General features: G+C 32.5%; 1 protein-coding gene across 2 annotated transcripts in view; it reads left to right on the top strand.

The window, feature by feature from the left end:
* Nucleotides 1-11,049: 11,049 nt before the first annotated feature.
* The window catches only part of LOC127707827 (uncharacterized), a 29,131-nt gene continuing 12,373 nt past the window's right edge, over nucleotides 11,050-27,807 (top strand). The window contains exons 1-3 of one of the 2 annotated variants that reach the window (XM_052212578.1): nucleotides 11,050-11,125; nucleotides 16,690-17,397; nucleotides 18,273-19,142. In XM_052212578.1, the coding sequence (XP_052068538.1) occupies nucleotides 16,761-17,397; nucleotides 18,273-19,142 (1,507 nt within the window). In that variant the 5' untranslated portion in view covers nucleotides 11,050-11,125; nucleotides 16,690-16,760. The remainder of the gene's footprint in view (nucleotides 11,126-16,689; nucleotides 17,398-18,272; nucleotides 19,143-27,807) is intronic. The other variant, XM_052212577.1, reaches the window with a different exon arrangement.

The following is a 27,807-nucleotide window of genomic DNA, read 5'->3' as shown; positions in this document are numbered from 1 at the left end:
ACGGATGTTCGTAAACCCTACTGACTGCCATGGCGATTGCCAAATAAACGGACCACCAGATGTAACAAAATGGATCTTAATTATTAATTTAATACCAAACAGAAAACAATAAACTTGCGGAAAAGATGGTATACCGCAAACATGAGGTGCAAAAAAAATTTGTACACCATATTCGGATTTCGACAATCAATGTCTCTTCAGTGATGTTAGGAATCGAAATAGTATTTGGAAGGCCATTTAATTTACCTCAATTTTGGATTGACTCTTGAATTGTGAAGAGTCGAATTAGGATGAACGGATTAAAAAAACCCGAATCGGAAGGCAAATATAATACAAGCCCAAACGAAAAAATTTAAACAAGTCTAAATTGAAAACAACGTTCAAACCTATGTTTGTGTTGGATAAAAACAGCAATTTTTATACGTGTGCATGCAAAACAAATTTCTTGGTAGAGGGGTCTAAATACAGCACAAACAACATTTTCCAAAAGAACAAAAAAATGAAAAAGTATATTTTAACAAAACGCATTTGACTAGCAGGTCGAACAACGAATGTTCTTCAACCCTGCTGACTGCCATGGCGATTGCCAAATAAACGGACACCAGATGTAAAAAAATGGATCTTAATTATTAATTTAATACCAAACAGAAAACAATAAACCTGCGGAAAAGATGGTATATATAGTCGTTTGATCTGTAATGTTACCGGCTTTGTTCAATTCTCGATTGTGATATGTTTTTAACAGAAGGAAGAAAGTAGTGTATTTCTAAAGGATAAGTTAAAATATATGGATATGTTTTTATGAGTACTAATTCGCATGGTGGTTGGTGCATGCATATCAGCAGACGCTTTCCCTGTTCATGCGTTTTGCTCATTTATTGTTTGTTTCGATTTACGATATTTGAACATCGGTAATCTACTATCGCCTTAATACATCACATATAGATTTACTTATTTTCTATTGGACCTTTTGAATGGGGCTGCTCTTCCAGCCACGTTTTTAGAAAATATTTACAATAATAACTCGAGAAACTCTATAAAATATCTTTCGAATATTTTGGTTTCCATTTTTAAGTTTTAAGTTTTCATTTCAGTTAATCAGCACCGATGCCTTTCCAAGAAACTATACATGAAATGAATAAACTAGTTTAGCAAGAAATTTTTATTCTGTGAACTTTAAATTTGACATTTTCAATCTATGAACACTTTTATATCATGTAGAGCATTTTGTTTTTAAATGACGCCGGTTCGATGGTATGTCTTGTTCATTTAGGTTTGCCAGTACAATATTTGCATTTGAACTGAATTGAAACAACATAACCTAGAGAGCGCTTTAAAAGTGTCCTCTAGTTTTTTGAATGGATAAGCATCCTTCTTAGTAAAAGCGTTAATGACCCTAAAGTCAAAACAAAATCTAGGAATCTTACCTTTCTTGGTCCATATTACAAATAGGGGCTGACCATGGGCGAGTACATTGTTACATCATCAACATATTTTTTTAAAATCTTTTCTTTTAATTTCTCATCAACATCTGCATGTTCGGCCAATGGGATTCTACGTGCTGGAATAACAATGGGACTTGGTCTTCTGTATCTATTTTACGTGTTGTCAAATCAGTAATCTCAAACGGACTATTATTTTTTGTAAACACACTAACTTTTCAAGAAATAGTCAATTTATATACAAACGCATTTGAATATTGAACATTTATTTCTGAAAATTATCGTTTTTCAAGACCAAAATCATTTACTACCAAGCGCTTTAGTTTTTGTTTCTTTTCTTCCTTGTTATTCTAATTTTTTGTTAGATAGAAATGAACAATTTCGTCATTTACGAATGCCTACAATAGAGTTTTGATATACTTTTAATGTGTTATATTCTCATTCAACAAAAGTAAATATTCATGACTATTACTTGATTATGCTGCTATAACGCTTTCTTATTGAACAAACTTGTGTTTTCAACGAAACAAGCTTCATTAGCAAGATTTCAAATGAAATAAATTTCTACTATCATTTCACTATTGTGTTTTAAAGATTTAGGTAATAGTAGATTACTGATGAACAAATCTTCATTAATCGATAAGGAATATACAAATCAAAGGAACAAACAACATTAAAACTGAGGGAATCGCAGGAACTCCAAAAATGAAAAAGCGAGATCGCTACAGGGTAAGCGTCTCTTGCTATGCATACACCAACTGCTTTGTATATCTGTACTAAATCAAAAGAAACCATATCTTTCAACTTAACCTTTGAAAACAAACTACTTGCTTATATCGGATATTTTATTTTGTGTGTATTTTATCATTAAAAGACCATATTCACGGTAGGTATAGTGTCAGGCGAAGATCGTTTTCTTTTCGAGTGAATCGGTTCAATTTTTTTCAAGAGTAGATCAGGTTTTTTCGAGTGTATTTACATGCGATCAGATCAATTTACTGCTATATCGCGAGTATAATAGTTTTATTCGTGACTGTTCATCTTATTCCGAATGCTATACATGTTTTGAACACAAACGACGCAGAATTTCCTTTTTGTTCACTTTCAATATAGTTGTTTTATATTGTCGTTGTTTTTTCGAAAGCAACATTTAAAACATCCGGGTTTTTTCAACAAATGGTCCGGGTTTTAAGTAGAATTTGTGAATAAGAAAGAAGACATTTTTGGGGCTTAAAAATGACTTTTTCTATTTTTTAACTGTAGTTTAGCGAAAGACAATATTATAAGTCACATAAATAGATTCCTTTGATGATCAAATTCAACCATTTTGAAATCAACGATAACTTTCAGTTCTGAAAACATTCTACCATAATCTCGCAGTATTACGATGTATAAGAAATCAGTGGGTCCTTTTTAAAACGGTCTGAAGAACCAAGTACAGGGACTCATAATCGTTTTGATTTTATTGCATGTTACCTTTGTTTTTACAGTCAAAAATATTTTATGATTGATATATATTACAGTGACGCAAAAACATAGGAGCAAGAAAACTAAGGAAAAGGTGCAAACATTTAGAAAAATTCAATATAAACCAAAATATTCTACTAAAAGAAAGCCCTCTAACCGAAAAAAAATTATAAAACATTTGAATCGAATGGAATATCAAAAAAAAAAGGAAAAAGGAAACAACACTTTATAATGTTATGCTATATGACCAAAAGGACATGACAAATAGCCAAATTTATCTAAGGTCAACTTTGCCTGATGAAGTTGAAACCTTAGCATCTTTTATATAAAAGATTCATATTTATAAACAGACAATTCTAAATGATTGATTGTTGGTTGCTTAACGCCCAGTGGCAAATGTGTCATGCTTGTTCAGGACAAGAACAAATTAATAATCAATCCGATAAGTAGGTCCTGTAACAGAAAACGTTCTGGATAAAAGTCGAGAAATTTAGACTGCCACTGAGAATGAGAATATACTGGATATGGACAAAAAGTTTGCCAGCAACTGGCCATCTACGTACATACGGACCCTTCAAAGAGCTGTTGCAAGGGTTCTTAACGTGCAACGATTGTAGCACTCTCTCTACATGCCCCATTCTGACCGGACGTGGCTGTGTACTTGAACATGATCCCACATAGCCACATGGACATTCCACTTTGTCAAGGGTCGATTGGAAGAAGACTTAAGTGGCGATAGCTCTATCCCCCTGTCCCACTTGGAGGTAAATGATTTTAAAAAGTTTTTTTTATAAATCATGTCAATACCGAAGTACTGACTCCTGAGCTGATAATAAACTCGGGGACTTGTCCAGTGTATTTAATAAACATCGAAATAAATAATCAGTAAGCTTCAATACGATCCTTTTGAAATAATAATAAAAAAGAATCAATGCGTATATAAAATGCATTCACCTCACAAGTTCACAATACATGAACATCTTAATCTCCCAGAAGCCTTTTCTTCAATTTATTTAGTGCAACTTCTGCATTTAAAACAAAACAACAACAAACTTGTTTTCTGTGTTAAGTTAATTTTTATCTGAAATGTGATAACATTCAGTGTCATATAACCTTCTTTTATTGACATGAAATATTCAACCATATATAATATCAGAAGTCCACATACATGTATATATATATGTAGGACTCTGAACCGCGATGGTACTCCGAACCGCGATGGTCACGCTGAGGTGCGATGGCTTGACACTGAAGTGCGGTTAGATCACGCTGAAGTGCGATGGTGGCATTGTGACGCTATTTTAATTGTTGATAGCTACGCCGAAGACCGATGGTGGTAACGCTGAAGTGCGATGGTGTACACACACTACATTTGAAATGCTTTTCATATCAATGATGTATAAGTCAATTAGTATTTTATAGCAGTTTTTAAGATTTTATGTTGAAACGGGGCTTATAAACATTTAAAAATACCGGAAACGGGGAGCATTGGTGATTGGGGGAAATAAATCTTCTGTAGCGATTTATTTCGAAATCTACAAAAGGTTCTGTTTTACGTACAACGGAGTGTGACATTCTCTAAATACATACGGGTCCGCAGACAGACTCTCTTCATTATAATAATAAAGTTGAGAAAAACAATGTAAAGATAAAATGCTAATGCAGAATTATGTCCACATGTAGAAAATCAAAGATGACGATCTCTCATTTAGTATGCAACTGTAGTTAAGGACAGCCATGGACAATAGTGAATGTTAATTTATATACTAACTATTGTAAAATCTATTTCTCATGATAATTGCACGTCTGTAGATTTCAAACCAGCAATCATGCGTCAAATAGACCATTGCACATCAGCGTACGGACCATCGGACTTCGGCGTAGACCATCGCACATCAGCGTACGGACCATCGCACTTCGGCGTAGATCATCGCACATCAGCGTACGGACCATCGCACTTCAGCGTCCCCATCGCCTCTGAGTCCTATATATATATATATATATATATATATATATATCGATATTATATATATCCAACGCAATCATAGGTTTGAACGTTGTTTTCAATTTAGACTTGTTAATATTTTTTTCGTTTGGGCTTGTATTATATTTGCCTTCGGGTTTATATGATCCGTTCATCCTATTTCGACTCTTCAAAATTCAAGAGTCTATCCTAAATAGAGGTAAATTATATGGCTTTCCAAATACCGTTTCGATTCCTAACATCACTGAAGAGACATTAATTGTCGAAATCCGGATATGGTGAACTAATTTTTGCACCTTTTGTTTGCGGCATATCATCTTTTCCGCAAGTTTATTGTTTTCTGTTTGGTATTAAATTAATAGTTAAGATCCATTTTGTTACATCTGGTGATCCGTTTATTTGGCAATCGCCAATGACAGTCAGCAGGGTTTAAGAACATCCGTTGTTCGACCTGCTAGTCAAATGTGTTTTGTTAAAATATACTTTTTCACTTTTTTGGTCTAATGGAAAATGTTTTTTGTGCTGTATTTAGACCCCTCTACCAAGAAATTTATTTTGCATGCACACGTATAAAAATTGCGGTTTTTATCCAACGCAATCATAGGTTTGAACGTTGTTTTCAATTTAGACTTGTATATATAAAAAAAAAATTATATTATATATATATATATATAAGTGTATCACCTTCACTGGTGATCCAATGGATGGATCTGTCGTATAGAGTTGTCACTTGTTTAGACGTACTTATCAAAATAATTATTTCTGTTACTGTATCGTATACATGGTATAGTACGATCCTTTACGATAGATATTTAGCTAATCTGCAATTTATTCCATCTTCGTGACTAATATATCATGTTCTGTGTTACAACTCTAGATTCTACTGACGAGGAAAGGTAACACTAGGCCACCGAAAGCTGAATTATAGTTCTAGTGGTCTAATTTGCTATTTTGTCGGCACTGATTAAAATATCTTAATTCAAGCCGGCAAAATAGTATTATATTATATAGAAATGTCTAATTTACCGGCACCGGCAATATAGCCGGCCGGCGAGAGCCAAGTTAAAAACTATTCTATAGATATAAGAAGATGTGGTAGGAGTGCCAATGAGACAACTCTCCATCCAAGTCAAAATTTATAAAAGTAAACCATCATATGTCAAAGTACGGTCTTCAACACGGAGCCTTGGCTCACACCGAACAGCAAGCTTTAAAGGGCCCCAAAATTACTAGTGTAAAATCATTCAAACGGGAAAACCAACGGTCTAATCTATATAAAAACGAAAAACGAGAAACACTTATGAACCACATCAACAAACGACAACTACTGAACATCAGATTCCTGACTTAGGACAGGTGCAAACAATTGCAGCGGGTTTAGACGCTTTAATGGTACCAAACCTTCACCCTTATCTGAAACGATAGTGTAACATCACAATATAGAAAGACACTATAAAATATCAATTGAAATGGCGTAACTCAATCAAAAGACATATTAACACCAGTGAACATACACTGAACAAATAAATTTGATATATGATACAATGTAAATACAAAATAAATAAACTAAGTGAAGTATAATTAAAGTAACATGTTATACCGCTGTGAAATGTTAAACAATTTAAGAAAAACAATATGCTTGAACAAAAATATCAGCCATTTGCAATTACTTTAAACTCAGGTAAATGAAAATAATTTTGTTGTTAGGTATACGTGTACAGTTCAAAGAGAGAAAGGAAATATTTTTACAAAATAAATAATTTTGATGTCCATAGTACGAAGAAGTGAACATTTATAGTAATACCAAACACTTATTAAAGCTGGTATATAGACCAGATATAACCCTGAATAACATTAAATAACAAAAAAGCATTACAATTAGTATCAACAGATCAAATAAACAAGAAAGTACGGTTTGAGAGTACTCGCAGTTACTGACAGCTAGTTAAAGGCCAAAAACAATTAATAATAAAAAATCATGCATCAGAGACTAAAATCAACTAAAACACATTCCCAGGGATTTAGTATTTTAACGTCATGTACAGTCAAAGAAGACATGACTTGTGCAATGCCAAATATAAATGTATCGACAGGCAGTAGGATAGTTAGGAGTTAACCTCTTTATAGATCAAAATGAACGTGGGTGTGTCTTTATACATCCCGTTTGAAAAGAATACAAATTTAGTTATGTTTTAATTTGCTGATGATAAAATCGATATTAGTGCCAATGTAAACTATATTCAAAGATCTAATTACAACATTGACGGTAAGATAACCTTTACTTATAAGTTTGTTTAAAGGTTCGATGAGTTTACATGTATCACATAGTGATTTCCGCGCTTTAAGTACAATTCTGTTTACAAATATGCGATTCAAAGAACTGACTATTATTTCAATAGCAAATTTGATTTAAACATTTTTGATTTTTGAAGCCATATGTGATTGATTTTGTTATATTGTATAATGTTTTATCAAATTTATGATGAAATGAGATTTTTAAATTTTATTTTTTATAACATACAATTTAAATCAAAGTACTGAAGTACTGAACATCGGATGGCCGCAAGTTCTGGTGGATGGTCACAAACACTTGTCTCAGAAAAAATCACTTCTCTATACCTGAAAGTTAGATTGAGGTACATAGATATATTTTTTCTATGACAAGTTCCTGTGTGGATGATGAATAAATGACAGGGAATTCAACCTCACCGTAATAACTATTATAGTGTATTGATATAATCATTTGTTATCAGTATACTCTGGTTTGTTGTTATATATTATATTAATATTTTTATAACAGTTATATATAATTTGCATCCATTTGTATATCATTCTATTCTACTATTCTAATGATAGCGCAGTGCAAGTGCATGGTGGACACTCTTCTTTAATACTTCGTTTTTCTAACAGATTGTATTTGAGTAGGCATTCATATTTTCCCGCGTTTGTTACAAAACGTTCTTGAGATATTCTTCCGCTTGCGTTAACATAAATTTTCGGTTTTCTTGATTTGTTATTGATATATATATATATTTCTCACGAAAAAAAAATTTCATATCATTTATCTATGTTCTTAAAAATTATTTTCAGAAATATTTATTGATAAAACTACAAGCGATAAGGAATGTTATTTCGCACTCGATAATGTCCGCGTATTTATACGATCGGTTACCAGTCAAAAACGAAATAGAAATCTCTGTGGCAACAATACACCGGAATGCCCTCATTGTTATCCGATGTAAAAATCAAAGATTTTATTCTTATAAAATTGAGATTGTAAATGCATACACGCCTCCGGGTGCGGGAATTTCTCACTGCATTGAAGACCTGTTGGTGACCTTCTGCTGTTGTCTGTTCTATGGTCGGGTTATTGTCTCTTTGACACATTCCCCATTTCCATTCTCAATTTTATGTAGCATTAGACTGTGACTGATTTTAGAAATAATGTCAACTACATGTTTTGATATGATTTCATTGCAAATAATGGATACCCGTTATTTTTATTCTTATTTCTATGTAAAATGTAAAACTAATATTGTCGACATCACGATATTATTAACATTTAACATCGTTAACATTGTAAGAACTCTTATATATTGTTTACATCGTTATCACTGCGATGTGTACGTTGTAGTTACGATATCGTGTTAACTTTACAAAGTTTACATCGCAATACTGACGATGTTAACGATGTAAACACAAAGATATTTATTCGGTAAACAACATTAACGATGTTGTCAAAATCGCGATGTATACGATGTGAAAGATGTAAACACAAAGGTAGAGACTTAGGGGACGACCATTTGATATTCTGGGGAGAGGGGGGGGGGGGGGGGGGGGGTAGGAGGATTTTGAAAATAAATAACTCAGCCTTGATCATAACAAAAATGAATGGTTTGTTCTGTGGTAGTTTGAAAATAAATAACCTGACTTATACAATGTATTGAAAATAACTTGGCAGGTCTTTTAAGCCATTTTATAAATGCTATTCTGAAGTATGAGATGGCACCAGATTCTTCCAAAATTCGTCTTTTTTCATATTTTTTTCGGGAAAAACTTCCCAAATCTTTTAATAATATAAATATTAATGTATTTGAAATGTTTGAAAATGGGCTTCATTTCACTTGAGGTATATTGTCTCGTGAACATTTACCTCACTTTTATTTAACAGGGCCGTAACTACATTGAGGCAAATGCCTCATGTTGGAAATTTCAAAACAAAAGCTTGTCTTCATATCAAATTGTTTTCACGGCAAGTGTCTTGCAAGAAGCAAGTTCTGTTCACCCTCTGACGTAGCCACTGTTTTTTGAGATCCATGTTTCTCATTTATTTTTATTTTTCAGTGTTGATTGTCTTTAATGTTTGTCGTTTTGTGTTTTATCTGTTCCCGGGTTTGTCTTTTGTTCATTGATTGCCCTTCTTTATGACTATTCTCTTAGTGTTGCATTCTATTTGTAATTAAGTAATTATGTTTTAAACTTTAGTTTTATTATATTTAAGGACCTTTTGTCTATTACAAACTACTTTAAATTGTATCCCAGTTAGGAACTACATCAAGTTGTAATTGAAATGTGTTATAAAAACTGACTTGACATAATTATATCAATGATAATCAGCCCCCTCTTAACTTAATTTGAAAAAAACATAATTGACAGGTATAAAAGGTTTTTCTGCAAACTGAAACATTTTTTGCTTTGTCCTACATATTGGTCTTTTGATGTTGTCCCTAAAAACTAAAAGTCTTACACTGAATCTATATATTTTGCTTTGAGACCAGAATATTGTAAAAAAATTAAAACAGAACTTGCGTTTCAGATTAAGAAAGGGTCTGGGAAACGCGCATAATGCATGATTTTGCGCCATTTTTTCTATAGCTTCTTGGGGCCTTCAGCGAACCCCAGACTCTTCGCTGATTTTTTTTTCGCCTCGCTCCGCTCGGCGAAAATGTTTGACAACTTTTAAAAGAGGCTAGTTACAGCCCAGCTTTAATACCTTGTACGTATGCAATATATGCAGTTTGCAATTCAGAAGATTAACTTCCAGGGGATGATGATTAATTCTGATTGACTTAATTGACTATGTTATTTATTTAAGAATTTAAAAATTGTATGTTTTCAAATATTATAAATATAATTGTGAAAATAGATAATCAGTCCCTTGTTTTAATGAAAATGAAAAATCATGCTTCAACACTGCAGAAAATAAATAATCTGTCCTTTTGGTCCACAAAAAATAAATAACCCATCCAAAACAAATCCTCCCCCAATCCCCCCAGAATATCAAATGGTTGTCCCCTTAGATTGCAATATAAACACTATACAATGTGGTAACGATGCCATGTTTACATCACGATGTTGGCGATGTGAACGATATGAACGATGTTAACACAAAGGTATTGACCGTGTACAAAATATAAACACGATGTTGACTCGCTAAATTGTCAATATCGCGATGTCTACGATGTGAATGATGTAAACAAAAAGGTATAGACTTGGTATACAATAAAAACAACGCAATGTCTCATGATTATGAGAACAATTTAATAACAAGGTACAGACACTATACAATGTAAACACAATAATGACACGATTCAGTAGACATCGCGATGTTGACAATATCGATAAAACATCGTGTACTGGACATACGGCATTGCATCATATTTTTTTCACTTTGATAAATGTTTTTAAACAATTATATATGTATCTCAAATATTGTTAGCTGTTTTCTTATTTAACTACCGGTATATCAATAATTCTTTGATTTTTTTATGTTAACGGTGCACATTTTCGTATTTCTTTTCTAAAGTTATAGATATTAAATTTCACTCTTTACAAATAACCTGCATGCAAAATAACAAATTCATCATATATATTGCCGGTACAGGTAAAATAACCATTTCTATAGAAAAGAAAACGTTCAAATGTGTTATCAAATATGTTATCCGGGTCAATTTAAAAACATTTGAGTCTCGAAATGGTTTTTTAATGATAACATGGGATAAGTTTTTTTAACCCATGCCACCACCTTTTTAACCAGTTCCTGAAAAATAAATAACATTCGATTTCGGGGAAAATAGCAGAGCTGTCCGATTTTATCCGTGATTTAATTTCTTTGTGACTGGTACCCAAGCATAAATATGACTCCCTTGTCTCTACTATATTCCGACTTGTTGATACCAGATTATTTAAAAAAAAGGGGAAACCAATACAAATGTATTAGTAGAACTAAAGGGTAATTTTAAAAACTGCAAACACGTTATAATCAGATATATAACAGAAATACGGAATAAGATTGATTCACTGTTTTTTTCAATTGTCATTCGTGATCGTCAATGTTACATTTTGCTAACTACTGTACCGTACTATCATACTATGCTTATAATGGGATGCTTTCTGCTAATTTAAAGGCAATTTGCACCTTAACTTCAACCTCAATGCTTTGTTTTAAAACAATATTTATGGATGACCACCTGTTAATTGGCCCAGTGGGTAGAATTATTTCACTTCCCTAGCAGTCCATGGCCATGGTTAATGACCCCCAATAAAGCCTTACATCCTATGACTGTGTCATTGTCAGACACAGGGGATACTGATGATAAATCAGACAATGTCCCAATGTATCTTTTTCTTCTTCCGATTACCATGATTACGGGAAAGACTCCAGTGCCGGAGTGTGGAATATCCCGGAACTGGCGCTATTTAAATGAAAATGGAGGTAGAAAATTATAATATAAAATAAAATATTTGCCTCAGTCCAATTACAATACACCTAATCGCTATTTATTCCATTCCGGATAAGTTCTAAAATTACACAACTTTTTCATCCAGTTGAAGCTATCTGGGGCCCTGTTTAAACAATGCACCATGCATGATACTTGTTAATGAGATCTGTTTAAAACATCGTAAATACTTCAAAAAAAAATTTTTTTGACTATAATCATGATAATTTGAGTTTCGAAAAAGTGGATCATAATCTTATCAAAGTTTCATATTGATCGCTTTCTAAATTTTTCCCTCCCTCAGCTCGTTACTGATGACCAGTCAGGGGACTTATTGAAATAAGTGATTTTTAAATCACTTATTTAAGTAGCAAATTCGAAGTTTTGTCACAAATTGTGATTTTGTAGTTTTACCAAAATTTTAAACACACAGGTTTAGATAATTACTTTCATTAGTAAAATTGAAAAAAATGAACTTTTTGCTTATTTTAAGCAGCAAGGTTTATGCCTTTGATGCAATCATTTAGCTGCAAATTCTATTTTAGTTGAAAAAAATGCTATAAAAATGGCTTTACATAATGAACTGATACTTTCTTAACAGATTTTTCCCAGCAGTGGGAGTATTTTTCCTGTAACAGTCAAGGTTTCATCTTATAGATTATGTAATGAAATTCTACTGTTCGTGATCAAAATTTCACTGTTCGGGGGTGTTGAAATTAGTGGGGGTTATTAAAATAATGATACTTAAAGAAGTGATTTTTTGAAAGGAAATTGAGGTATGATACTTAAACAAGTGATTTTTATGTCATTATCCTAGATTTAATACAAGGTCATCACCTGACATGACCCGGTCATCCTATCAACACAGATGTTGGTTCTGATAATTTTAGCAACATAATTAGTACCTGGATCATTAGTATTCTATATTTAAAGCTACAATAAAATAAAATCACTTAGTCTAGTGATTAATTTGTACTACTTAAATAGGTGATTATTAAAGAAAGAGAACTCTTACAATGTACTTCCAACCTTTATGGACATAATATTACTTGAATCAGTGATTTAGAAAATCACTCATTTAAGTAAGTCCCCTGACTGATGACCTTTGTTGTTTGCCTGTTCAAGGCCTGTTGACCCAAACAGGAAGTTGTCTTAATGACTGTTTTTTCCGGATTGGACTAAATAGCGATAAGGTGTATTAAAATAACGTTGTAGCTTAATCATTAATGTTAAACATATTCACATTATGTACAGTGGCTTAAATACAATAGTTAATTTGCCAGACAGGATCCTCCAAATGTTAAGGTGGAGATATCACCTTTGAAGGATTCTAGGGAAGGTGACATGCAAATTGCCTCCTGAAGATCATTCCAAGCTGCAATAGTGCTTGGGAAAAAAAGAAGACTTATAATAGTCTTTACTTGTTTATATATGTCCAAACTTATGTTATCCTCTAGTACGCCTGTCTGATTGTGTCAGGACGTCATTAGGGACTTCAACCCCCCCATTAATCTTATAAATCAAAACAAGCTTTGCTTTTGTTTCTGGGGGATTGTAAGTAACCACCATGTCCACAGGAACTCTAATTGAAAAAAAGGCCCAGACATAACAAAATATAAACCAATGCAACAGAAAAAACCAACAGTTTGAATTATTTACTGAACAACTTTTGAAAAACAAATATGATATACAGTAACCTGGTAACAAACAACAACCACTGAATAATTTTACAGGCTCCTGACTTTGGAAAGGCACACCGATACATGTAATGTGTCTAGGCAAAACATGTTCTTGGGGAACCCAACCTTCTCCATACTAGGATAATGGTACATGTACAATTTATAACAATGCATATATAAGAACACACTTATTTAAATCCGTTGAAATGGCTTGACTCATCAGGTTGATTCAAGGCAAAAAAATAAAAAATACAAAAATACAAGAGGAAATACCCATAACTAAGATAAAAGGGCAGTTTTTTTTTTTATCATGGATACTTGGATTTCCTAAAACTTTTTTGTATGTCTCTTTTTACATGTTAACCATGTTAACAGTTTTATATAGAGAATAAATGAATCAATCCAATACTAATTGTGTACATGTATATACTAGAGGGTCTTAATGGGGGTACCTTTATGAGGAATATAGGTAAAAGATCTTGCCAAATGACGGTAATAGTAATTTTTGGTGCATGACGATAAAATGTACACTTTCTTTAAGGCTATAATAAAATTAACTGATTTTGACAAACCATGTTAATTTTTTTCCAAAAATAAGGGTAACGATAATTTTTTTAGAACTCTGACGAATCACAATAAGGATATTTTGACGAATGACGTTAAAATTTTAACCAGTTTGACGCTAACGGTAGCCAAAAATGACCGTTTGATACCTGACATTAAAGGGCATTTTTATCCTCATACTAACCTTGAGCATTAATATTGCCTTTACTTAGTCTGAAAATTGCTATTATTTCATCATGGTAACATCAATATCAATAGTGATTTGGAAACTTGTCTTTTAATAATATACATGTAGTGCAGACAATGGGATTCACATTTGCGGCACATCAGTGGTATTTAATGATCCAATGTTAAACAGGGTAATTAATTACATGTACAACCGTAGATAATTTACCAGCATTAATTCATTCTGAAGTATCACCACCAATCCTAGTTTTTAAGTGGATCAAATAACTGTTCGATATCATATGCAAAATATATAAGCGACATCTTACGAAACCACTATACCCTGCAAGAAAAAAATTTGGCGGAAGAAGAAAATTTTTTATTAAAAACCAATTGCACTTGTTCAAAGAACAATTGAAGGTCTTTCCTCATCAATTTTCTAAATAAATTATAAGAAGCTACTTCTGGTTTACTCAAAGCTACTATTGGCGTCCAATCATAGGTTTCTTCATACTGATTCAATAAATATATGGTTTCTATAGACTTTTGCCTGAACTAAAGGAGATAATTGCCAACTTCGGTTTAGAAAATTTCACTTCCGGTATCATATGATAGCTTTAAATATTCACATTGATTCCACAAATATATAGTTTGTATATACTTATGCCTGTATAAGGGAGATAATCTGCTACTTCCGGTTTATAAAATTTCACTTCCAGTCTCAAATGATAGGTTAATGTATGACCGTTCAAAAAATATATGGTTTCTATGTACTTTTACATGAAATAAGTGCAAAAATGACTACTTTCGGTTCACTCAAGGTCACTTCCGGTTTACATTTTTCACCGAACATTTCGCAAAAGATCTTATGGCTTTATCATGTACCAATCTGATTCTGAAGAAATAATCAATTTACCTTAAAATAAAACATGTTCAGGGGCAATAACTCCTATAAGATGTTGCTGTATTGTTTCAGACCAAATGTATCATATCTTCATCACAATATAACAAACATTTTGCACTAGTTCTTTTATATATAATGTTAGAAATATCGGAGAAAATGCAAAAACAAGCAAAAGTCACAATTCAGAACATGACCTTGGCCTTTGACCTTTACCTCATTCTCTAAGTTAGGACCCAAGGACCTCAAATAAAGATACTATAGCTTTCTACTGCTTACGGTTTATGAGTTACAAAAACTTTATGACAAATTTATTTGATAAAGGTAGATAGCTCCTATAAAATTTCACCGGATTGCTTCGATCCAAATTAGTCAAAAATTCCTTAGGATGTAATAACCAAATATGATAAAGAATTTTGTCGTTATCTTTTTTGGTTACAGAGGAGATACACTAACAAGAAAAACAGTGTTTGGGGAGATAACTCTTACAGTAAAAAGTCTTCGCCTTAACAAGATGAGTTTTAAAAGCGCAATAACTGTTCATTATAATATCCAAAATATCTAAGTGACATCATGCGAAACAACTTTACACCGCATGAAAAGGGTTTGGCGGAAGAAGAAAAAAAAAAAAATAATTAAAAACCAATTGTTCAGAGAACAATTGAAGGTCTTTCCACAGCAACTTTGAAATTTATTGAAAAGAAGCTAGTTTGTGTTAACTCAATGTTAAAATTGGCATCTTATCATCAGTTTCTTCATACTGATGCGATAAATAAGTGGTTTCTATAAATATATACCTCTGAGTGAAATAAGGGAGATAATTACCTAATTCCGGTGAAGTAAATGTCACTTCCGGTCTCATATAATAGTTTCTTTCACACTGATTCCAAAAATATATAGTTTCTGTATACCGGTACTTTTGCTTGTAAACCAGGAGATAATTGGCCACTTCTGATTTATCGAAAGTCATTTCTAATCTTCAGTGATAAGTTAATGTATTAAAATTACAAAATATATGGATTCCAAGTACTTTTCCATGAAGAAAGTGCAAAAATGGCTACTTCCGGTTTTCTCAAGGTCAAAAATTGAGAACTTGACCTTGACCTTTGACCTTGACCTCATTTTCTAAGTTAGGACCTCAAATAAAAAGATTCCAAGGTTATACGGTTAACGGTTTATGAGTTAAAAAAACATACTGACAAATTCATTTGGTAAAGGTAGATAACTCCTTTAAAATTTCATCGAATCGCTTCGATCCAAATTAGCCAAAAGTTCCTGAGGATGTAGCGAACAATTTAGAAAAAGAATTTTGTTGATATCTTTTTTTGTTACAACGGAGATGCACACACTTGATAAACAGTGAATAGGGAGATAACTCTTACAAAGAAAATTGTTCGACTAAGAATGGGTGAAAATAAAAAGCGCATAAACTGTATGATACTATATAAGAAATATCTTAGCGACATATTGTGAAACAAAAATTTTGCGCGATAACAAAATTTGGCGGAAGAAAAAAATAATAATCGGAACAAATACAATAGGTCTTTCCACAGAAAAGTGGAAAGACCTAATAATCAGAACAAAAACAATAGGTCTTTCCGCAGAAAAGTGGAAAGACCTAATAATCAGAACAAAACCAAAAGGTCTTTCCACAGAAAAGTGGAAAGACCTAAATATTTGATATATAGCAACAAATGACAATGTGATCTATTATTGTGAAACAAAGAGGTACAATGGAACTTTTAACGTGTTTAATATTATTTTTCAGGTTAAGAAGAAATAAGACAACATAGCATACATGGCATATCAAGCAAAATAAACCTATTATAAATTTATATAATGGCATCTACAGTTGATCCATTGGACTTAATAAATATAGAACAGAGGTTATTTACTTTGGAAGCAAATACTAACAAATTTAATCTCAACAGAAGTGAGAATCTCAGAAGAGTGCAAGAACAGACAAAAAACTGCTATACTGAAATCAGAGCTTTTAGAAAGGATGTCAACACCTTTTTGGATAAAATTGAACAGGCATTCTGTCAAGAGCTTTGGTCATTAGAAGTGGAACAAAGGGATAATATTCTATATGTTGTTCATGAACTTGAGAAAGTAAATCATGCTGTCATAACATTAAAAGCAACACTGAGAGAAATTAAAAACGGTGCCAGCAATGCCTATAATGAAAGTTTCGAAAAATTAAAAAAAGAATTATGTGAGAATGAAAACTCAGTGTATATTAAACTCTTTAACAGTAGTGGTGGGAGGGAACTGGACCTTAATATGTTGTTAAATCCTGAATTACAAACATTAACTAGTAAGATTCAATCTCTAGGTGATGTGTATTTTGCACGTGGTCCATCAAGGATTGAGTTTGATGAGAAGAATACATTTATGGTTGATACTGAAATGACAAAAGAATCTCAAAGTGAAAAAAATGACAGAGAAGATGGGAACAAAGAGGAGGGAAGAAAAGGTTAGAGCTCACATTTTATACTTTGAAGGACGCCTCCGGGTGCGGGAATTTCTCGCTGCATTGAAGACCTGTTGGTGACCTTCTGCTGTTGTCTGTTCTATGGTCGGGTTGTTGTCTCTTTGACACATTCCTCATTTCCATTCTCAATTTTATTTCTATGGGTTATTTTTCATTGTAATTGTGTCAAACATGTCAGAAAGTTTGTTAACTGACATAAAACTTGATAAAAGGTCTGTCAATTGCAAAGATTCTATTAATTAACCACACAGCAATGTCCACATGTCTTATCTTGTATAAGTCAGACACTACAATTGTTTACAAAACTAATATTATCAACAACTCTTATTAAAGAAGAGGGACGAAAGATACCAGAGGGACAGTCAAACTCATAGATCGAAAACAAACTGACAACGCCATGGCCAAAAATAAAAAGACAAACAGACAAATAATAGTACAGATGACACAACATAGAAAACCAAAGACTAAGCAACACGAACCCCATCAAAAACTGGGGGTGAGATTAGGTGCTCCGGAAGGGTAAGCAGATCCTGCTCCACATGTGGCACCCGTCGTGTTGCTTATGTTATTACAAATCCGGTAAATAGTCTTAATTCGGTAAGTCATATTATTAACTGTGCAAGATATGGAAACATATTTTCTTTTGTGGTTTTGGAATATTTTAAGAAGTAACAAAAACAGTGGAACATGAAGTTTTTTTGTTGTTGTTGTTACATTGTATGGATTGTGCTACCTTAACCAAATTGTAATACATATATAGTAAATAGAATCAGCATGCACGTGAAGCAGAGATTTGAATCCAATTTATCTGTTTGATTTTAAATTTGTCTAAAAGAAATAATGCTTTTATATTTCAGACGTATCAACGTTTATTTTTCAATCACAAGAAGATTCAGAGCTGATATGTAAAGTCAAACAAGAACCAATTGAGGATTGCCCAATTACTACAGAACCTTTGCCTTCTAATATGTCAGTACATGTATCTAGTGTTACTCAATCACAAGGTATTCCGGTAACCATGGTTACATGTACCACACCATATTTTATACGACCACTTTTGACGTCTGCCATTCATGCTCCTATTGTTATGCCTGCAAAAGTGTCTTCAGCGCCTACAATGCAATTTCCTGTTCCCATTCAGTCTGGAAATAACAGAGCCCCAGCTACATTTCAATTACCATCAGGTAGTAATGTTCAGTCTTCACTCATGGCAGCAAAACAGCCGTATCTTATTAGATTCATGCCAATAGATATGAATTCAAAGATAATCAGACGTTTTCCTTTGGTACCTGTTATGCCAGCTTCAACAAATGCACCTACCTGTACATCTACTGGTAATCAATTACCGGAAACCCAACTACAAATGGCGCTACAGTCAATCGATCAACCCAATCATCCATATTTATCTCCGGTTAATGAGCCTGGAAACATTCAAAATATTGTTGCTATACAGACAGATAGTGAATTAAAACAATATGACCAGCAATTAATTAAGTTAGAACCATTGAGTCCACAACCATGTATGTCACCTGAGAGTGAACAACCACCTTCTGTGGAGGAGCTACTATCAGAGATAGAAAAGAATAATGAGGATGACCAACCATCAACAAAAAAACGTGGACGATTCCAAAGAATGACCGATGAAGACATGGAGGAGTTACAAGAAACAAATTTTGAATCCAAATCTACGCAAGCCAACACAAGATGGGGTGTAAAAATGTTTCAAGGTAATCTAAAAGCGTTTTACTTTTTTTAATGGTAAATATATCCCAAGTAAGATTTTTTTTATTATTCAGTCAGAGGTCAGACTTAAACAATTCTTATTTTGCTTCTGACTTACTAGTCTAAGCCAAATTATGTATCATGATAAAATTATGTGTACAGCTTTGGACAAGTCTTAAGTCAGAAAATGTCAGACATGTCTAACAATGTTTAAGTCAATTTACGCTTCATTAAACAGCATGAAAACACTTTATTACACTATGGGTCTAAATTTCTTCTCCTACGACCATGATGACAATAAAAACTTCAGAGAATTTACAAGGACATTTTTTAGAACAGTTCAAACAAAGGTATCATAATTTCTTGTTTTTAGAACAAAAAAGCTAATTATCAAATTCTTACCAACCAAATAATGATTATCACAGAAATTTTTCTATAGTCATTTCATAGTCTAAAAAAAAGGAAATATGTTCTGGTCAGTTCATGAAATGTAGCACTTAAAATCTGTATATTTTTCACCTTTTGTTTTGCATAAAAAGCTGTATGTCATCATGATCATGGTCATGTATGTATGTACTGTATATATTATATTATTATATTTTGAGTTATTCAGAGGGCATCAGAGGAGATTAGTATTGTACTACATATAGCTAACTGATTTTACCCTCTTTAAATAAAATATTTATTGCTTCGCATCATGGTGCGGAGCTATCAGTTTCAGTCGACATACACGCCATCTTCAAATAATTACTTGTCACATAGATTCTCATTGGTTGCTTTATGATGCGGCTGAGATACAGCAACAGCTATTAGCTTAAATGAGATAAAGAATTACAGACTTTTCTCGTCTCAGAATAAGACATCAAATGCCGGAAAATTAACTATGTGTATTTCAGTTCTGATCAACTGTCATTAATTCATGTTCGTTTTATTATGCTTATATTGCACACTGAAATTCAATATTGAGATATCAATTATTAATACGTGTTTATTTGCTTTGTTAATCTGCAATATGCATGATCTGTTTTGCTAAACAATGTTCCTATACAATGTTTACAAAAATGCATTATTTGTATTTTATAACTTCTGCCAATCTAGGCACACCCCCAGAGAGGCCCACCTCCAGAGTCAATCAATATCTAAAAATACCACATTTCCAATACTAAATCAACAACCACATGCACACATATTACCATGATTACCTTAAATAAATTAGGATAGAGCGAAGCAGTCCACAGCTTTTTAGAAAGCTCAAACTTCTTATTATTATTATTATAAAGACCTGAGCAGTCTTCCAGTAATGATCTGATTGAACATGTTTTCCACTTATGTACGTTTTTTATCAGTGTAAGTGGTTTTGAATGATTGCATTAGAAAGTAAATAGATAGTATCTTCGTTCTTTTAGCTTTCATATTTTACTTCACGAGACAAAACATTGCTTTATAACGTTGTCTCAATTTGTTGTTGATACTTGAACTTCATATATTTGTACATGGGTCTTGAAGTTAGCCAATTTTGGTAACTTATATCTACTTGTAGAAGTCAATAATCACAGTATTTTGATTCATGAAAAATATTTTTATGCCCCACCTAGGGGTATTATGTTTTTCGGTCTGTGTGTCCGTTCATTCATTCGTCCATCCTTTCGTCCTTCCTTCTGTTGGTCTGTCCCGTTTCAGGTTAAGATTTTTGTCAAGGTAGTTTTTGATGAAGTTGAAGTCCAATCAACTTGAAACTTAGTACACATGTTCCCTATGATATGATCTTTCTAATTTTAATGCCAAATTAGAGTTTTGATCCCAATTTCATGGTCCTCTGAACATAGAAAATGATAGTCATGATAGTGCGAGTGGGGCATTCATGTACTATGGACACATTCTTGTTTGCTTTTGAAGTTGTATTTTGTTTTAAATCAAAGGGAGACAACACAAGAAACATACAAATTTAGACCTATGTGTATGAGCAAAATAAGATATATTTATTTCTGCAGTCTGTCTGTTATTGTCATAAATATTGCATTCATGTTCTAATTAAAACCTATTATGCTACTGGCTTAAAAGCTGTATTTTCCAGACCATATCGCTACGTTTGAGATAAAATAAGATAAAGGTAATATTAAAATTGGAGTGTCATGGACAAATAAAATTGTCTCCCATTAAAATATACCTTCCATTGCTAATGCAAATTTACATTGCAATGTTGAACTTTGAATTTACACGGCAAAATAAATACAATCTTTACCCTTCAGAGCTCACTAGTACTTTGATTAGACTATTAAATTACATAGATGTTTGATATGAAATGTATGATCTGATCATGAAGACATCATGTTTTTTTTTAGTTTCCGTTCTCTTTCTTAAGTTTGCCTCAACCAAATGTTATGAAACTTATACACAATGCTTATTACCACAAAACACAGATCAATTTTAAATTTTGGTGGCGTCACTTTAACCGTTCTAGAGTTATGCCCCTTTATAAATGGAAAAATTGCAAAATTTTTATTTTCTTCTAAATATCAAGTTTTATTTTAAATTGGAGTTATCTTCCTTTGTCCATGATTATAGTTGAATCAACTACAATCAATGCTTTAAACAATGCAATGTTTAATTTTGACTTCCACTGATAAAACACAGATCAAGTTGAATTTGGATAGTGTCACTTTAACCATTATTGAGTTATGCCCCTTTATAAATCGAAAGATTGCAAAATTTTTAGTTTCCATTCTGTAACTTAAGTTTGCCCCAACCAAACATTATGAAACCTATACACAATATTCATTACCACAAAACTAAGATCAAGTACAAATTTTTTGTTTCCTTTTTCTAACTTTAGTTTGCCTCAACCAAATGTTATGAAACTTATACACAATGCTTATTACTACATAATACAGATTAAGAACGAAATTTGGTGGCAACACTTTTACCATTCTTGAGTTATGTCCCTTTATAAACAAAAAAATTGCTGAATTTTTAGTTTCCGTTCTCTAACTTTAGTTTTTCTCAACCAAATGTTATAAAACTTATACACAACCGTTCTAGAGTTATGCGTGTTTACAAATAGAAAAATTGCTGAATTTTTAGTTTCTGTTCTCTACTTAAGTTAGCCTCAACCAAATGTTATGAGACTTACACACAATGCTTATTACCACAAAACTCAGATCAAGTTCAAATTAGGGTAGCGTCACTTTTACCGTTCTTCAGTTATGTCCCTTTATAACTATATGATATGCAAGCGGGGGCATCATCTGTGTCCACATGTGGACACTATCCACATTTATTTATTTGGAACATTTTCTGTTAACTCTGACATATATGCCCCTCATTGTCTTTTATTCATATGATATTTTATAACCTAAGATAAAAAAAAATGAAACAATTGAAACAAGATGGATTTCAGTTGTATGTATTAGTAACTTTTGGAAATGCTAATATTGTGCATTTAAATTAAATTTGGTATTTTATAACATGTATAACTTTGTATTACATTGTATACATGTAATATGGAATATTGTAAGATAATGGAATTGTAACGATTTATTTAGATTAAGACCAGAGAATTATATAGTTCGTAAAAAAATCCTTCAAAAATTGGTATGTACAAACTGTATTATACATCACAAAACTATTTCAGCATGTTCAGTATTTAAAAATGAAAAAAATATTAAAAATCTTTTTAACGATATCCTCTAGACAAAATGTAAGATGTTCACAAGACATAAAATCTGTCAATTGTACAATACATGTGTCTTACACAGAATAAAAGATGATTTGGGGTATACCATGTATACTATAGGCATTCAAACTTCTTGGCTTTAATGAAAAAATATGTAAAAAACTGTTGACACTGTCACACAGGGATATATATGTCTTGCCTGCATAACCTATTAACGACGTAATAAGTTTCAAAGTCAATATATTGTGTCTGACTGGTCCAGTTCAAATAGATCTCCATGGAAATAAGATGTGCAATGGTAATTCTACTTCTTCCAAACATCAGTAGTCATGGAAGTTGACCTTTTATAAGTGGTTCCCCTGAATTGAAGTGATCCTAAATTTGATCAATTATTGATGCAACCTGAAACAGCATGTCTAAGTCTTGCTTCTGTAACTTCATTGAAAAAAGAAAACTGCCAAAAATTGCCACATTTATTTTAATCTTCCCTTCAAGTATTAAGAAATTAGAAAAACCCTTACAGAAAAAAAGATATTTTGCTTTTAGATGCCTTATTCAAAGGTGTACTCTATTAAGGTTTATGCATTTTATGGGTGAAAACTATTGATGCTTTAATCTCCATGTAAAATGGCATTTTTTTAACCTACATTTAATGCTTCATTGACTTTCTATTTATAGACTGGCTGTTTTATTTTCAAGTTCATATCTCAGTATATTACATGTATTAGAGTTGTTAGCTCCACCCACCCTAAATGAACCAGAATTATTTTACCTGTATATTCATGATATTAGTATTGTGCATTGATAATATTATACTATTTGAGTGCTTGTTTAAAATAAACTCTTACATACTAATTATGAAATTAAAGATTGTCTGGACTTCTATTTCCGTGATTATGTATACTTATTTACACTCACAATTTAAGCCACCTGCAATCAGGGTCAACCTGAAGGCTGAAATAATATTAAATAAAAAATCTCAATTTTTTGGTGATGAAGAAATCAATTCATTGGCAGCCTAAGATGCCTCAAACTGTGATTTGTATATATAGTTAAAACATGTAAAAACTGCAGATTCATTTACATTACAAAATGATTGAGAAATGGGAAAAAAATCACTTGCAGCACCTATCAGACACTGTGTCCCTATTGTACAAGAAAACCAAAAGAAAGCTAGATTTAAAAAGGGATGTTTGATGAAGACTTACAGCAACACCAGAAAGACTTTCATCAGTCCAAATCCACAAAAGCAAACAAGGTGGGTTTTTAATTTTTTTAAATTTCTTTCCCCTAAATTTTTCTGATTAGGATCCTTTCACATATACTAGCCCGAATATCAAAAATATAAGAAAAATCTCTCATATGAATTAACATGATTAAAGGAAAAGTTTCACATAAATAATATTAGAAAAATGCTATGTTGATATGTATAAATGTTCCTTAGGGTATCTAGTTTATAAATTGTATCCGAAGTTTTGATCCATCGACAAACATGGCCGCAATGGCTAAAAAATAGAACATAAGGGTCAAATGCAGTTTTTGGCTTATATCTCAAAAACTAAAGCTTTGAGAAACAAATCTGACAGGGGGTAAAATTGTTCAATTGGTCAAGATCTATCTGCTCTGAAATTTTCAGACGAATCGAACAACCCATTGTTGGGTTACTGCCACCGAATTGGTAGTTTTAACAAAATTTTGCAGTTTTTTGTTATTATTTTGAATATTATTATAGATATATATAAACTGTAAGCAGCAATAATGTTCAGCGAAGTAAGATCTACAAAAAAGTTAATATGACCATAATTGTCAATTGACCCCTTAAGGAGTTATTGCCCTTTAAAGACAATTTTACACAATTTGTTCATCAAGTTTGCTAACATTTAAAAGTCTTCTCCTCTGAAACTACAGGGCCAATTACCTTCAAACTTTAACTAAATGTTCCTTAGGGTATCTTGTTTATAAATTGTATCCGAAGTTTTGATCCATCGACAAACATGGCCTTCATGGCTAAAAATAGAACATAAGGGTCAAATGCAGTTTTTGGCTTATATCTCAAAAATTAAATCTTTTAGAGCAAATGTGACATGGGGTAAAATTGTTTAATTGGTCAAGATCTATCGGCCCTGAAATTTTCAGAAGAATTGAACAACCCATTGTTGGGTTGCTGCCACCGAATTGGTAGTTTTTACAAAATTTTCAGTTTTTTGTTATTATTTTGAATATTATTATAGATATATATAAACTGTAAGCAGCAATAATGTTCAGCAAAGTAAGATCTACAAAAAAGTTAATATGACCATAATTGTCAGTTGACCCCTTAAGGAGTTATTGCCCTTTAAAGACAATTTTACACAATTTGTTCATCAAGTTTGCTAACATTTAAAAATCTTCTCCTCTGAAACTACAGGGCCAATTACCTTCAAACTTTAACTAAATGTTCCTTAGGGTATCTTGTTTATAAAGTGTATCCGAAGTTTGTATCCATCAACAAACATGGCCGCCATGGCTAAAAATAGAACATAAGGGTCAAATGCAGTTTTTATACGACCGCAAAAATTGAAAATTTTTTGGTCGTATATTGGTATGACGTTGGCGTCGTCGTCGTCGTCGTCGTCGTCGTCGTCGTCGTCGTCGTCGTCGTCTGGCGTCGTCCGGCGTCGTCCGAAGACACATTGGTTTTCGCACTCTAACTTTAGTTTAAGTGAATGGATCTCCATGAAATTTTACCATAAGGTTCAATACCACGAAAGGAAGGTGGGGATTGATTTTGGGGTTTATGGTACCAACAGTTAAGGAATTAGGGGCCAAAAAGGGGCCAAAAATAAGCATTTTTGTAACTTCCAGACAATAACTTGTGTGTAAGTGTATGGATCTCTCTGACATTGTACCACAAGGTTCCATATCACAAAGGGAAGGCTGTAATTGATTTTGGGGGTAATTGCCTCAAAATTTTAGGAATTAGGGGCCAAAAAAGGGGCAAAAAACAAGCATTTTTCTAGTTTCATGACAATAACTTGTGTGTAAGTGTTTGGATATTTCTGAAATTGTACTACAAGGTTCCATATCACAAAGGGAAAGCTGGAATTGAGTTTGGGGGTAATTGCCCGAAACGTTTAGAAATTGGGGGCCAAAAAGGGGCCAAAAATAAGCATTTTTCTAGTTTTCAGACAATAACTTGTGTTCAAGTGTATGGATCTCTCTGAAATTGTACTGCAAGGTACCATACCACAAAGGAAAGGCTGGGATTGAGTTTGGGGGTGATGAATCATAAGGGGGTTCAAAAAATTTGGGGGGGGGGAATTTTTTTTTTTTCTTTTTTTTTCTTTTTTTCCTTTTTTTTTTCTTTTAAAATTTTCCATTTTAAGTTGGTTATTTCTGATTAATATTTAAAAGCAAATAATAATGATATGGTAGGAGATACACACCAAACAGGATGTGTAAATTATTATATAATAAGTATTGTGTAATAGCAAGAAATTTTCAATTGCACAGTATTGCACAATTGCAAGAAATCTTCAATTGCACAGTATTGCGCAATAGCAAGAAATCTTCAATTGCACAGTATTGCGCAATAGCAAGAAATATCCAATAGCACAATATTTTGCAATAGCAAGAAATTGTCAATTGTACAGTATTGCACAATAGCAAGAAATATTCAATTGCACAGTATTGTGCAAAAGAAGATACTTCGTATAAATTGCTTATTTCTTGATCAATTTCAATGGGGTTTTATTCTTGAATTATTGGGGTTCTTTGATATGCCGAATCTAACCGTGTATTTAGATTCTTAATTTTTGGTTCCGTTTTCAAATTGGTCTACATTAAGGTCAAAAGGGTCCAAAATTAAACTTAGTTTGATTTTAACAAAAATTGAATATTTAGGGTGCTTTGATATTCTGAATCTAAACATGTATTTAGATTTTTGATTATGGGCCCAGTTTTCAAGTTGGTCCAAATCGGGGTCCAAAATTAAACTTTGTTTGATTTCAACAAAAATTGAATATATGGGGTTCTTTGATATGCTGAATCTAACCATGTATTTAGATTTTTGATTTTTGGGCCCCGTTATCAACTTTGTCCACATTGAGGTCAAAAGGGTCCAAAATTAAACTTTGTTTGATTTCAACAAAAATTGAATATATGGGGTTCTTTGATATGCTGAATCTAACCATGTATTTAGATTTTTTATTTGTGGGCCCGCTATCAAATTGGTTCATATTGAGGTCAAAAGGGTCAAAAATTAAACTTTGTTTGATTTCATCAAAAATTTAATTATTGGGGTTCTTTGATATGCCAAATCTAACCGTGTATTTAGATTTTTAATTTTGGGTCCCGTTTTTTAAATTGGTCTACATTAAGGTCCAAAGGGTCCAAAATTAAACTTAGTTTGATTTTAACAAAAATTGAATTTTTGGGGTTCTTTGATATGCTGAATCTAAACATGTGTTTAGATTTTTTATTATGGGACCAGTTTTCAAGTTGGTCCAAGTTGGGGTCCAAAATTAAACTTTGTTTGATTTCAACAAAAATTGAATATATGGGGTTCTTTGATATGCTGAATCTAAACATGTATTTTGATTTTGGACATTGGACCATAATAGGTAAATTAAAAAAATTGAAGTTCTTAGACCACATTCTTTCTGTGTCAGAACCTATGCTGTGTCAAATATTTAATCACAATCCAAATTCAGAGCTGTATCAAGCTTGAATGTTGTGTCCATACTTGCCCCAACTGTTCAGGGTTCGACCTCTGCGGTCGTATCAAGCTGCGCCCAGCGAAGCATTTTATTGGCTTATATCTCAAAAACTAAATCTTTTAGAGCAAATGTGACATGGGGTAATTGTTTAATTGGTCAAGATCTATAGGCCCTCAAATTATCAGACGAATTGAACAACCCATTGTTGGGTTGCTGTCACCGAATTGGTAGTTTTAACAAAATTTTGCAGTTTTTTGTTATTATTTTGAATATTATTATAGATATATATAAACTGTAAGC

This window comes from Mytilus californianus, unplaced genomic scaffold (genome assembly GCF_021869535.1).
Source record: "Mytilus californianus isolate M0D057914Y unplaced genomic scaffold, xbMytCali1.0.p SCAF_7, whole genome shotgun sequence".
NCBI lineage: Eukaryota > Metazoa > Mollusca > Bivalvia > Mytilida > Mytilidae > Mytilus > Mytilus californianus.
Note: the sequence above shows the minus strand (reverse complement) of the source record. Positions and strands in the feature narration are given on the sequence as shown.